This window comes from Sarcophilus harrisii, chromosome 5 (assembly GCF_902635505.1).
Source record: "Sarcophilus harrisii chromosome 5, mSarHar1.11, whole genome shotgun sequence".
In the NCBI taxonomy this organism is placed as follows: Eukaryota; Metazoa; Chordata; class Mammalia; order Dasyuromorphia; family Dasyuridae; genus Sarcophilus; species Sarcophilus harrisii.
In genome coordinates, this window is record NC_045430.1 from 98300535 (window position 1) to 98315079 (window position 14545).

A 14545-nucleotide genomic window follows, 5' to 3' on the forward strand; every position below is an offset into this window, starting at 1 on the left:
TTGTGCGCAGAATGTCAGAAGTGGAAGGGATTTTATTAAATAGTTTATTCCCTTAATTTTATACTTGTGGAAACTGTTGCCTTTAGTGGTAAAGTGACTTTTTGCAAATAAATAAATAAATAAATAAATAATAATAATTTTTGCTTAACTATTTCTCCCTATAATTAATTATGGTAATAATTAGCATTAACATAATATCCTGAGACTTAACAAAATGCTTTACAAATATTATAATTTTATTCTTATCACAATTCTGGGAAGTAGGTGCTGGTATTTAAATTTAAATTTAAAAGATTTAAATATATGAATTTAAAAGAATATTTAGAATAAAAGAAATTTAAAATTTTAATTTTAATTTTAAATATTTTAAAAATTTAAGAAATGACCAACAGGTAGGTGAACCAAAAAGAAGTAGGGACACCAACCTAGAGAGAGTATGTCAAGTATAAGAGAGTGATTGCCATTATCAAAGATTTGCAGAGGTGAACAGAAGGATAAAGGAAGACAAGGGGAATAGGAAAAAAAAAATTCCTAGAGAAGATAGAATTGTAGCTGAAACTTGAAGGAAACAAGGGAATCCAGGAGGTGGAGATGAGGGAATACATTTTGATCTTGAGAGACAGCCAGGGAAAATTGAAGCAGTCAGGAGATGGAGTATTTTGTGTGAAAGAGTGAGGAGACTGGTGTCATTTGTTGCAGTGCATGTGAAAGGAAGAAAGATTTAAGAAGACTGGAAAAATAGAAAGTGGCCAAATTTTAGCTTTTAAAAAACAAAAGTATTGATTAGAGAAATGCAAATTAAGACAACTCTAAGGTACCACTACACAACTCTCAGACTGACTAAGACAAAAGGAAGAGATGAGTATTGGAGGAGATGTGGAAAAACAGGGACACTAATGCATTGTTGGTGAAGTTGTGAAATGATCCATCTTTTCTAGAAAGCAATTTGGAACTTCCAAATTCGCGCCCAAAGGGCTATCTAATTGTGCATACCTTTTAATCCAGCAGTATTTCTACTGGACTTATATCCCAAAGAGATCTTAAAAAAGGGAAAGGGACCCACATATGTAAAAATGTTTGGAGTGACCTTTTTTGTAGTGGCAAGGAACTGGAAATTGACTGGATGTCCCTCAGTTAGAGAATGGCTGAATAAGCTATGGTCTAAGAATATTATAGAATATTATTCCTCTATAAGAAATGATCAGAAGGATGATTTCAGAGGGTCTGGAGAGACTTACATGAATTGATGCTAAGTGAAATGAGCAGAACCAAGAGATCACTGGTTTTGTTTGTTTGTTTGTTTATTATTAAAATAACTTTTTATTGACAGAATCCATTCCAGGGTAACTTTTTACAACATTATCCCTTGCAGTCACTTCTGTTCCAATTTTTCCCCTCTCTCCCTCCACCCCCTCCCCTAGATGGCAAGCAGTCCTATATATGTTGAATATGTCGCAGCATATCCTAGATACAATATATGTGTGCAAAACCAAACAGTTCTCTTGTTGCACAGGAAGAATTGGATTCAGAAGGTAAAAATAACACGGAAAGAAAAACAAAAATGCAAACAGTTTACATTCATTTCCCAGTGTTCTTTCTTTGGGTGTAGCTGCTTCTGTCCATCATTGATCAGTTGAAACTGAGTTAGGTCTCTTTGTCAAAGAAATCTACTTCCATCAGATTACATCTTCATACAGTATCGTTGTTGAGGTAAATAATGATCTCTTGGTTCTGCTCATTTCACTTAGCATCAGTTCATGTAGGTCTCTCCAAGCCTCTCTGTATTCATCCTGCTGGTCATTTCTTACAGAACAATAATATTCCATAACATTCATGTACCACAATTTACCCAACCATTCTCCAACTGATGGGCATCCATTCATTTTCCAGTTTCTAGCCACTACAAGCAGGGCTGCCACAAACATTTTTGCAAGTACATATCCCTTTCCCTTCTTTAGTATCTCCTTGGGATATAAGCCCAGTAGTAGCACTGCTGGATCAAAGGGTATGCACAGTTTGATAACTTTTTGAGCATAATTCCAGATTGCTCTCCAGAATGGTTGGATTCGTTCACAACTGCACCAACAATGCATCAGTGTCCCAGTTTTCCCGCATCCCCTCCAACATTCGTCATCTTAGCCAATCTGACAGGTGTGTAGTGGTATCTCAGAGTTGTCTTAATTTGCATTTCTCTGATCAATAATGATTTGGGACACTCTTTCATATGAGTGGTAATAGTTTCAATTTCATCATCTGAAAATTGTCTGTTCATATCCTTTGACCATTTTATCAACTGGAGAATGGCTTGGTTTCTTATGAATTAGAGTCAGTTCTCTATATATTTTGGAAATGAAGCGTTTATCATAACCTTTAACTGTAAAGATGTTTTCCCAGTTTGTTCATTTTTATGTCTCTAGAGGTCTACTTGCATACAATAAAGAGAAAATAAATGAATTGGACTTACAATTTAAAAATCTAGAAAAAGAACAAATTAAAAACCCCCAGTCAAACACTAAACTTGAAATTCTAAAAAAAAAAAAAAAAAAAAAAAGGAGAGATTAATAAAATTGAAAGTAAAAAAAAAATAAACTATTGAATTAATTAATCAAACTAAGAGTTGATTCTATGAAAAAAACAACAAAATAGACAAACCCTTAGTAAACCTGATTTTAAAAAGGAAAGATGAAAATCAAATTGTTAGTCTTAAAAATGAAAAGGGAGAACTTGCCACTAATAAAGAGGAAATTAGAGGAATAATTAGGAGTTACTTTATACAACTTTATGCCAATAAATTCGATAACTTAAATGAAATGTAAGAATACCTTCAAAAATATAGTTTGCCCAGATTAACAGAGGAAGAGGTAAATAGTCTAAACAGTCCCATTTTAGAAAAGGAAATAGAACAAGCTATTAACCAACTCCCTAAGAAAAAATCCCCAGGACCAGATGGATTTACATGTGAATTCTACCAAACATTTAAAGAACAATTAACTCCAATACTATATAAACTATTTGAAAAAAATAGGGATTGACGGAGTCTGACCAAATTCCTTTTATAACACAGACATGGTACTGATACCTAAACCAGGTAGGTTGACAACAGAGAAAGAAAATTATAGATCAATCTCCCTAATAAATATTGATGCTAAAATCTTAAATAAAATAGTAGCAAAAAGATTATAGAAAATCATCCCCAGGACAATACACTATGACCAAGTAGATTTATATCAGGAATGCAGGGCTGGTTCAATATTAGGAAAACTATTAGCATAATTGGTTATATCACTACCCAAATTAACAAAAATCATATGATCATCTCAATAGATGTAGAAAAAGCATTTGATAAAATCCAACATCCATTCCTAATAAAAACACTTGAGAGTATAGGAATAAATGAACTTTTCCTTAAAATAGTCAGGAGCATATATTTAAAACTGTCAGTAAGCATCATATGTAATGGGGATAAACTGGAACCTTTCCCAGTAAGATCAAGAGTGAAACAAGGTGCCCACTATCACCATTATTATTCAATATTGTATTAGAAACACTAGCCTCAGCAATAAGAGTCAAGAAAGAGATTAAAGGAATTAGAGTAGGTAATGAGGAAACCAAATTATCACTCTTTGCAAATGATATGATAGTATACTTAAAGAACCCCAGAGATTCTACTAAAAAGCTATTAGAAATAATCCACATCTTTAGCAAAGTTGCAGGATACAAAATAAACCCACATAAATCATCAGTATTCTTATATATCACTAACAAAATCGAACACTTAGAAATACAAAAAGAAATTCCACTTAAAGTAACTGCTGATAGTATAAAATATTTAGGAATCTATCTGCCAAGAAAAGTCAGGAATTATATGAGCAAAACTTTTTTTCAAAAATTATATGAGCAAAATACTTTCCACAAAAATAAAGTCAGATCTAATCAATTGGAAAAATATTAAGTGCTCTTGGATAGGTCAAGCAAATATAATAAAGATGACAATACTCCCTACACTAATCTATTTATTTAGTGCTATGCCAATCAGACTCCCAGGAAATTATTTTAATGACCTAGAAAAAATAACAAAATTCATATGAAAGAACAAAAGGTCGAGAATATCAAGGGAATTAATGAAAAAAAAAATCAAATGAAGGTGGCCTAGCTGTACCTGATCTAAACATATATTGTAAAGCAGCAGTCATCAAAACCATTTGGTATTGGCTAAGAAACAGATTAGTTGATCAGTGGAATAGGTTAGGTTCACAGAACAAAATAGTGAATAACTATAGGAATCTAGTGTTTGACAAATCCAAAGATCCCAACTTTTGGGATAAGTATTCATTATTTGACAAAAACTGCTGGGAAAATTGGAAATTAGTATGGCAGAAATTAGAAATGGACTCACATTTAACATTATAAACCAAGATAAGATCAAAATGGGTCCATGATTTAGGCATAAAGAAGAAATCATAAATAAATTAGAGGAACATAGGATAGTTTACCTCTCAGACTTGTGGAAGAGACAGGAATTTGTGACCAAAGAAGAACTAGAGATCATAATTGATCACAAAATAGAAAATTTTGATTACATCAAATTAAAAAGCCTTTGTACAAACAAAACTAACGCAAACAAGATTAGAAGGGAAGCAACAAACTGAGAAGTCAGGATCTCCCCCTTTCTTTTGATTTAGAACATAGGTGGTCATGACCTCCCTGACTTCTCAAGGAGGTAAGAACCCCAAAAAGCAGGTGACCACGCCTTCCCTGACTGCTCAAAAAAGAAGTGAAAACACCATAAAAAGAAGGTGATCACACCCTCCCTGACACCTCAGGAAGGGAGATGAAAACACCAAAGGAAATGGGAAATCACATCAGATTAGTGGGTTTCTGAAGGGGCTCACTCAAAACAGGATACATAAATCCATTAATATGGGAGGCATTACACATAATTTACATAAGCACATAGCAATATAACACAAAATAGTAGTGATTTAACAAATAACAGGAATCAACATGAGAATTTATACAAGCCATAAGTCCTCAGTCTCATCTTGTGTTAGGGAATCCAATGATTCCTGAAGATTTTCAAGTTCTTTTAACAGTCTCATTGTCAGCCATGCTTTTTCAGTGTCAGATGTTTCTTAAATCTTCTTTGTTTTGAGGTTTTTCTCCTTTTCTGTCTCTCTCTGATGGACAAGGCAAATACAGCTCCTTGGCACCCATCTGATTTCTTCTCAGTCCGTATCCTTTTCTCTCTGTAAAAATACAAGCAAACCGTCTCTTCCAAGCAGTTAACCTATCTAATTCCCTTCTGGGATTTCTCCTCATCATCTAGCAATTACATTGGAGCTGTTTGCACTAGACACTGCCCTGTTTGGGTTAAAAGGCCTGTATTCTCCCCAACTGTAATCTTGATTGCTTTTCTGTTGGTTGATCACATCAAAGCCCTGAACTTCTAAAGACTCTCTGGGTGTAACCTCAGCTGCGATCATGCCCCACCTATCTTTTGATTGATATCTTGGAGCTAGGCTCTGACTCTCATTTCCCTGGGTCAATCTACATTCAGAGGTCCAGTGAAAGCCTCCCTTGCATTTTGGACTTGGGGTTTTGGGTTTTATTTTCTCACCCTGTCCTCTCACTCTATTTCTTTATCTGCATTGGGCTCTCAACTTTTCCACACTGAAAATATCGACGAGTTTTCTAGAAGTCCCTTGACAAGAGGGACCCTATCTTTCCATGTTCATCATAGTTTGGGTATAATAAGCATTTGTGCCCATTGTGGCACAGCGCCTTATGATCTTCTCTAAAGGAGCATCTTTGTCTAGTCCCCATATAATTCTTTTGCAAACCTCATTGGCATTTTCCTTAGCCAGATGTCTGATCATTGGTTCTTATTATAGCTGTTTGCAAATGTCCCACAAAATCCACAAAAGGTTCATTGGGACTTTGCTCTATTTTTGTGAAGGCTTCCCCTTGAGCTTTCTGTTTGGGGAGAGAACTCCAAGCTTTTATTGCAGCCTCAGAAATTTGCTCATACATGGTATGGGATAATCAATCTGTTCTGAATTCTCTCCATACTGACCTTCACCAGCTACTTGGTCAAAAGCAATTTGTACAATAGCTCCCTCTTTGCCTATTGTGTTGGGCTTGACTCCTATATAATTCATGATACTCTGAAAGCCACAATAAATTTTGTCCAGGTTCCAAAGATGTTCTTGCTATGGATTTCCAATCATTTGAGGTTAATATTTCATAAGACAAATTATCTAGTAACATCTTAATATAAAATGATGTAGCCCCATAAAGAGTGCACCCCTTTTTCAAATCCTTAATTTTTTCCAAATTAAAAGGAGTATATCTTCTCCCTTTTTGACCTGAAGAGTCGAGCTCCTCAATCACAGGATATGCATTTATAAAATCAGATATATTTTCTCCTTCATTTTGCCCTTAATCAATGTCTTTTCTAATCTTGTCATATTCTCCTTAATAGGTGCTTCTGATTGCATTACTGCCCCTCCCCCTCCTTCTTCCTCCACCCATGAAGGGTTAATTGAGGGAGGAGGGTCATGCGATGTAGAATGATCTCATTTCTCTTGCTGTGAAGTATTACACTCAAAATTGTACTTAATTCCATTCTTATCTGATTCTTCCTTTTCACTGAGTTTAGTTAGCACTTCCCCCTCCTGCTCTTTCTTCTTTTTCCTTATTCTAACAGTTACATAATTTCCTAAAACCAGTTGTATTAAATTTTATGTATTAAGTATGTCTTTGAAAATTGCATTTTTATTTCAGAATTGACAAAGATCCTCTCCTACTAATTTCTACTCCATTGAGTTTGGATTAGAATTGTAATATTCACCCAGTTGCTCTCCTATTAATTTCCACTCATCTGGATCCAATTCTTTTTCCATGGAGAACCTAGGACATATGTGCTTTACAATTTCTAAAAGTTCAGTGATCTGCTCTAAAATTATAATCAAACCTTGGCTTTCCATAACCTTGACAATGCTCTCTAAACATTTTCCTTGAAGAGAAACAGAAGGCTGTTTTCTAAATATCTTTCCCATCTTAGCTAAAATTCTACTTTAACTCTTTTAACAAAATTTCTTTTGTACTTACCCTAATTCCTGGGTCAAGAAGACTTTTCCGCTGGATCAGGATCAGAGGCTTTTCCACTGGAATCAGGATAGGAACCTTTCCACTAGAATCAGGATTTTATCCCATGTTTGGATGCCAAAATGTGGTGTTCTCGTCTTTAAAATATAATGGTTCTCTCTGGGAGCACGTTTCTTGGGGAGGTTTTCTGGAGGCAGCCTTAGTTTCAGTTCAGAATAATAATCACTCCAAATACAGCCAGCTGATAAAATCCAAAAGTTTATTTCTTATCTTTTTCCTTGGGCCCAGTTAGCTTTCTTAGAGGCCTATCTCTGTGCTTGATTCCAAGAACTCTTGCAGCTTGTGCTTTGCCTCTGCTTTCTTCAGCCTGCAGCCAGCACAAGGGTGGAAGATGGAATGAATCTGACTTCACCTCTGAGAGTGGGGTTGTGGGCTTCTGTATCTCCCAGAGTGCTCTTTGGCCCTGAGAGCTTCTTGCTTATATCCTGTTCACTGATTATACCAATCATTATATCACTGGGAAACCATTATTTGTTGTATGATTAAATCAATGCTAAACTAGATTTAAACATAGTCTCCTCAATTCCACTTAGTACTTTGTTTCAAGTTCTGGTCCATAACATCTCCTTGTAGGATCAGATCAATCATACTGAACCATGCTAAATTAGATAATTATTGTCTCTATCAACTCTAATGAGTTAATACTTTGTAAGGATTCCAACATTTTTACAATTAAAGGTTCTTATAAAGGCCTCATTTCCAAAATATATAGAGAATTGACTCTAATTTATAAGAAATCAAGTCATTCTCCAATTGATAAATGGTCAAAGGATATGAACAGACAATTTTCAGATGATGAAATTGAAACTATTTCCACTCATATGAAAGAGTGTTCCAAATCACTACTGATCAGAGAAATGCAAATTAAGACAACTCTTGAGATACCACTACAATCTGTCAGATTGGCTAAGATGACAGGAAAAAATAATGATGAATTTTGAAGGGGATGCAGGAAAAGTGGGACATTGATGCATTGTTGATGGAGTTGTGACCTAAGCCAACCATTCTGGAGAGCAATTTGGAATTATGCCCCAAAAGTTATCAAACTGTGCATACCCTTTGAACCCAGCATTGTTACTACTGGGCTCTTATCCCAAAGAGATAATAAAGAAGGCAACGGGACCTGCATGTACCAAAATGTTTGTGACAGCCCTTTTTGTAGTGGCTAGAAACTTGAAAATGAATGAATGCCCATCAATTGGAGAATGGTTGGGTAAATTGTAGTATATGAATGTTATGGAATATTATTGTTCTGTAAGAAATGACCAGCAGGATGAATACAGAGAGGCTTGGAAAGACTTACATGAACTGATGCTGAGTGAAATGAGCAGAAACGGGAGATACACTTCAACAACAATACTGTATGAGGAGTATTCTGAAGGAAGTGGATGTCTTCAACAAAGAGGAGATCTAATTCAGTTCCAATTAATCAATGATGGACAGAATCAGCTTAACCCAGAGAAGGAACACTGGGAAATGAATGTAAACTGTTTGAATTTTTGTTTTTCTTCCCAGGTTATTTTTACCTTCTGAATCCAATTCTTCCTGTGCAACGAGAACAGTTCAGTTCTGCACACATATATTGTATCTAGGATATACTATAACATATTTAACATGTATAAGATTGTCTGCCATCTAGGGGAGAAGGTGGAGGGAGGGAAGGGAAAAAATCGGAACAGAAGTGAGTGCAAGGGATAATGTTGTAAAAAATTACCCATGCATATGTACTGTCAATAAAAAGTCATAATTAAAAAAAAGTTTTATCATTCAATATGTTCCTGAATTATTTCCAACTCCAATTTCATATTACCTAAAAGATACATAACTTTGAAAGACTGAAAAAGTTTAAAGGGGTCAGAGTTTACCTACAGTAGGAAAATAATATGAAGACTAAGAGTGTGGGTTTATTTGCATCACAAGGGAGACCATTGGCAATTCTTTCAACTGAAAACATAGCCTGGACCATTAACCATTCTCTCTTGGAAATGTTTATAGAAGAAAAAACATGATGACTTTTTTTTTCTCAAAGAGAATGTAAACAAAGGCAGAAGTTCATGAAAGCATAACTGTCACCCACAGTGCTTCCTGTACAAATCTGTTTTCTGGCCTTGATAATATTTATTGCATCCAGAATGGAAAAGTACAAGGCTTGTGAAAGGTCATTTCCCTTACACACCAAAAGATTCCACAATATATTTTATTTCAAAACAACTAGCTCAAGTTCAGATGAGGAGCTGAGATGATTTTAACAAAAAATGTCAGTAACATACTTAATGCTTTAAAAAAATTTCTCTTTCTAATGAACTCTTAAGAGTCAGAAAGATAAGAAACAATGTCAACACTATTTCAATAATCTCATTCACTATTTCACTATTTCATATTTCATTTTATTTTCATAAAATATGCCTTGCTTTGCATAGTATAGCTAATTTCAGAATGTGAAGCATATATATAAATTTGAAACCAATATTTGGAGATAAAGACAAGATGGTAAAGTAGAAGCAACAACCCAGCCAAACTCAACATTTCTCTCCAAATAATATTTAAACAATGCCACAAATCAAATTCTGGAGTAGCAAGGCCAACAAAAGGTCAGAGTGAGAAATATTTTAAATTAAGACAGCATAGGAGGATGGTGGAAGGGGTCTATAACACCTGACACATGTGCAGCAGCTATAGTGGTGAGTCTGGGTGGTAACCATGACAGCAACAGTAAGAGTTTCAGAAAGTTTCAGCACAGACTGAAACTACAGAGGTGAGGGGAGTGTCAGAAAACTGTTCTGAAAGCGATTACAGGGGACTTGGCACTGGGTGCAGCTGGTATCAACTGAAAACCTTACTGCCAACATGTAATTCCAGGTCACAATTCCAGAGTATAGAGGAATACTTGTGATCAGTCGAAAAGGAATAGGGACACTTGGTCACAGTTCTAAAGAAGAAAATTACTTGCAGCTGTAGGAGAGCTTCCAGCAAATTTGGTCAGTTAAAGGGTCAAGGAGAGCATAAGTACTGGTGACTTTAAAAAGCAAAGACCCTTCCTGGGTAAAGACCAGAGTGTACACCAGAATAATGGCCATATCTCTTCTCAGCTCACACCATCTTGGAAGTAACAAAAATTTGCAGACAATCTAGAAAAGTTTGGGACAGTGCCTCCACATACCTATGTGAACAGAGCTCAACTTTAATATAAAGTTCAAAGCCAAGAAATAGGCTGGAAAAATGAGGAATGAAAAAACAAAGTCAATATAAGGTCTTTGTTTCTTACCTATAGTTCTCCTTCTCCCAAAATAGGTATGTTCTTTAATGACATCCTTTCTATTTCCTTCTAAGAGGCCACTCCCCCCTTACTTCCTTGATTTAATCCCCCTTTTCATTAATATAGTGATATAAACAGCTCCATCATCAGTTGTTAATCAGAAAGATGGGTGAATATTAAGACTTGACTACTTCCCTGTTTTTTGGAAGTGTTTCCATGATGTGTATTAGAAAAGGTATGAAGTTTTCTATTGAACACCTTAACCATTTAGCTCTAATGATATCTATATGCTTTAACTAAAATAGTGTTAAACAAAGAATTAGACTTTTTTTTTTATTATAATAACTTTTTATTGACAGAACCCATGCCAGGGTAATTTTTTACAACATTACCCCTTGCAATAACTTCTGTTCTGATTTTTCCCTTCCTCCCTCCTTCCCTCTACCCCCTCCCTGTGAGTGTTCTTTTTTCCAAAACACAGCCAGGTGATAAAAGTTCAGATCTTTTATTGTGTCCTCAATATAGCCGGGTTAGCTCAGAGGCCTATCTCTCTGCAAGGCTCTTGCAGATTTGTCCTTGGCTTCTGCCTCTGCTTTCTTCAGCCTCCAGCCAGCACCAAGTTGGAAGATGCAATGCAATCTCTCTTGCCTCGAAGATAGGGCTTGTAAGGCTTTCTTGCAGAGTGCTCCTCTCTAACCCCAGTCCACGTTCACAAGAAAACTCTCTCAAGAAACTAACTCAAGTAACTCTCTCTCGAGCTCCCAAGAAAAACTCCCCCAAGAAATCTCTCTCAAGTAACTCACCAAGAAAACTCTACCCAGCTCTAAGAGCTTCCTGTTATATATGATCTCCCAAAGGTTAACTCCGCCTTCTAGAGAGGGAGGGATTCTGGGTTATCTCCCAGAGTGCTCTCTGGCCCTAAGGGAAGTATGAATTCGGTGTTTCTTTCTAAACCCTGACCTCTCCCAAACATGTGAACTCCAATGAGTACTTAGATACTTATGAGCTCTCTAAAGGTATGAACACAAGCATTGTTTCCATCAGTATTAGCAACTTATCATCTTGTAAGGATTCGTTCTAAGGTGTGAACCAATAAGCACTGTATCAATTCTATTGAGTTAACACCAGGATTCTGACATCACTCTTGAGTTTTCACCTTGTTTCAAGTTGAGTTGACACTAGGATTCCAACACCTCCCCTAGATGGCAAGCAGTCCTATGTATGTTGAATATGTCATAGTATATCCTAGATATAATATATGTGTGCAGAACCAAATAGTTTTCTTGTTGCACAGGGAGAATTGGATTCAGAAGGTATAAATAACATGGAAAGAAAAACAGAAATGCAAGCAGTTTACATTCATTTCCTAGTGTTCTTTCTTTAGGTGTAGCTGCTTCTGTCCATCATTGATCAATTGAAACTGAGTTAAATCTCTTTGTCAAAGAAATCACTTCCATCAGAATACATCTTCATACAGTATCGTTGTTGACGTATATAATGATCTCCTAGTTGTGCTCATTTCACTTAGCATAAGTTCAGGCTCTCCAAGCCTCTCTGTATTCATCCTGCTGGTCATTTCTTACAGAACAATAATATTCCATAACATTCATATACCACAATTTACCCAACCATTCTCCAATTGATGGGCATCCATTTATTTTCCAGTTTCTAGCCACTACAAACAATGGGTGCCAATCTACTGGAGAGTGGCTAAACAAACTGTACGATAAGAAAACACATGGATATTATTCTTTAATAATTTAAAGAGACATTAAAAAGTTATATGAACTGAGAATAGAGGGCAGAACTAAGAGAACAATGAAATGAATATTAAAATGAAATCAAAGTCTATGTAATGTTAGTACCAAATTCCATCCCAGAAAACAAGCAAGATAACATACCTCACATCTCCCAGAAAAATGTAAAGGATTAGTATAGACAAAATATCCCAGCCACAATCAGATGGGGATATGATACCACAATAAATGCATCATTTATTATGCTTACTTTTTTCTTTGTTATAAGATATAGTTTTATTTGGGTTCTTTGGGGGATGGAGAGAGAAAATCATGAATAAAATACATATATGTATATAATTTTATACACATACACATATATGTGTATATGCATGTATACATATATATAAAATATTACAGTTCCAAAATAAAAAGAATGATTATACTTATATTGTCACTTAATTTCTGGTAGAATATTTAACTTACTTTAATAGGTTTCCGAGATTGAAAAGAGCCCGGTTATGCTGTGGATTTAGTTGTAGAGCCTTTTTATAATATTCCTTTGCTTCTGTCCTGTCTTTGGTCAATGTTCCAAGGTTGTTCAGGGCACTTGCATGATGGGGATACAACCTGAGAAAGTATGTTCAAAATGCTTTTTAGTCAGAAAAGTATACTTCTTCCCTTCCCATATTCCCCTCCTAAAATCATACATGAAAATTATCTTCTTCCTTTCAGTAAAGCTGTTTCATAAATTTCCTATAAAGATTGGGCTAAAATCTTTGAGATTGTTTAATTATATTCCTTAATTTCAAGGGTGAAGAAACTGAAGTCTGGGGTGATAAATGATTTGCTAAATGCCATATGGCTAATTAGTAATAAGTTAAGAACCCATTTCTCCAGACTATTTTTTTAAGATTTAATCTGCATTATTTTTTTCAATTTACCCAATTGAAATTGTGAAATGTGAGTGTGAAAACAATTTCTAAATTCATTTTTTAAAATTCTGAATTCCAGATTCTCTCCCTTCCTGACAAAGTACATAATTTGATATATGTTGATTGTTGGTTGTTTTTCATTCCTGAAGAGGACCAAAACGACATCATTTTGTTGGAGTCAAAATACAGTGTACCTGCTGACTAAGACAGATCAGAGCTATATGAGCTTGGAAGGTTTTTCCATAAGTTGGGCAAAAATAGGTCACATGAATATTTGGATTGGAGATGTTTTTAATCTGCACATCTCATGTTTCTTTTGAGTTACTGAAATTCGGCTTCCCTCATAAAGCATAGTGCCTTCTTTGATACGAGCAAGTCATGCTGTATGATCCTTTGCCAGTATCTTACATGTTACACAATCAATTCCAAAGTTCTTCTGAGAGACTTTAAGAGTGTTCTTATATCACTTCTTATGACTACCATGTGAACAACTATATGTTCTCAGTAAAACAGACTTTTTTTCAAGCATGTATTTGGCATTTGAAAACATAAGCCTATCAGAGTTGCATTCTATGCCACAGAATTTGAATGCTTGCTGGTTGAGCTTAAGAAACAACCTCAATGCCTAGTACCTTATCTTGCAAGGTGATCTTCAAAATCTTCCTAAGACAATTTAAATGGAAGCAATTCAGTTTTCTAGTATGACACTAGCATACTATCCAGGTTTCATGGACATGCATAATGAGATCAACACAAAGGCTCTGAGGCACTTCAGTTTGGTAGGCAATCTATTACTCTTTTCTCCCATACTTTTGTTTAGCCTCTCCCAATACTGGGCTAGCTCTGACAATATGTGTGTCAATTTTATCATGTGTACACATATCTTTGGAAAGCATACTGATAAGTAAACTTATCAACAGGATTCAAAATTTCTCCATTACATTTCTCTGTAACTGATCATTCCATGTATGGATAATGCAGTACTGATTGGCAGAGAACCTGTGTTTTCTTGAGTTTAAATATAAACAAAATTAGCACAAGATATAGAGAACTGATTCTTGCATTTCAGCTTCAGAGTCTGCATTGAATGTACAATAAATCATCTGTGAACAGTAGCCTTTTCAAGTGAAATAGTTTATTATCAGTGTGGTAGCTGAACTTGATGCTATTTTCATTCTCATTAAAGACTTCTGACAGAATTGCTAAAACATCATGCTAATAAGGATGAAAGCAAGTACACAGCCTTGCTCCACTGGTGACTAGGAAAGTTCAAGAGCATTGTCCATGATTCAGAACCCAGGCAAGCATGCTGTCATTAAACTTAAGAACAATACTGATGAATTTCTCTGGGTAACCAAAGTTCTGGCATAATTTTCCACAAGTACTCTTGACTGAAAGTATCAAAGGCCTTGGTAAGATCAATAAATGTTGTATACAGATCTCTATTCTGC

General features: G+C 35.4%; 1 protein-coding gene across 2 annotated transcripts in view; it reads right to left on the reverse strand.

The window, feature by feature from the left end:
• Window positions 1-14545, reverse strand: part of TMTC1 (transmembrane O-mannosyltransferase targeting cadherins 1) — a 228488-nt gene that overhangs the window by 51139 nt on the left and 162804 nt on the right. For both annotated transcript variants that reach the window (XM_031938103.1, XM_031938102.1), the window contains exon 12: window positions 12646-12789. In XM_031938103.1, coding sequence (XP_031793963.1) covers window positions 12646-12789 — 144 coding nt within the window. The remainder of the gene's footprint in view (window positions 1-12645; window positions 12790-14545) is intronic.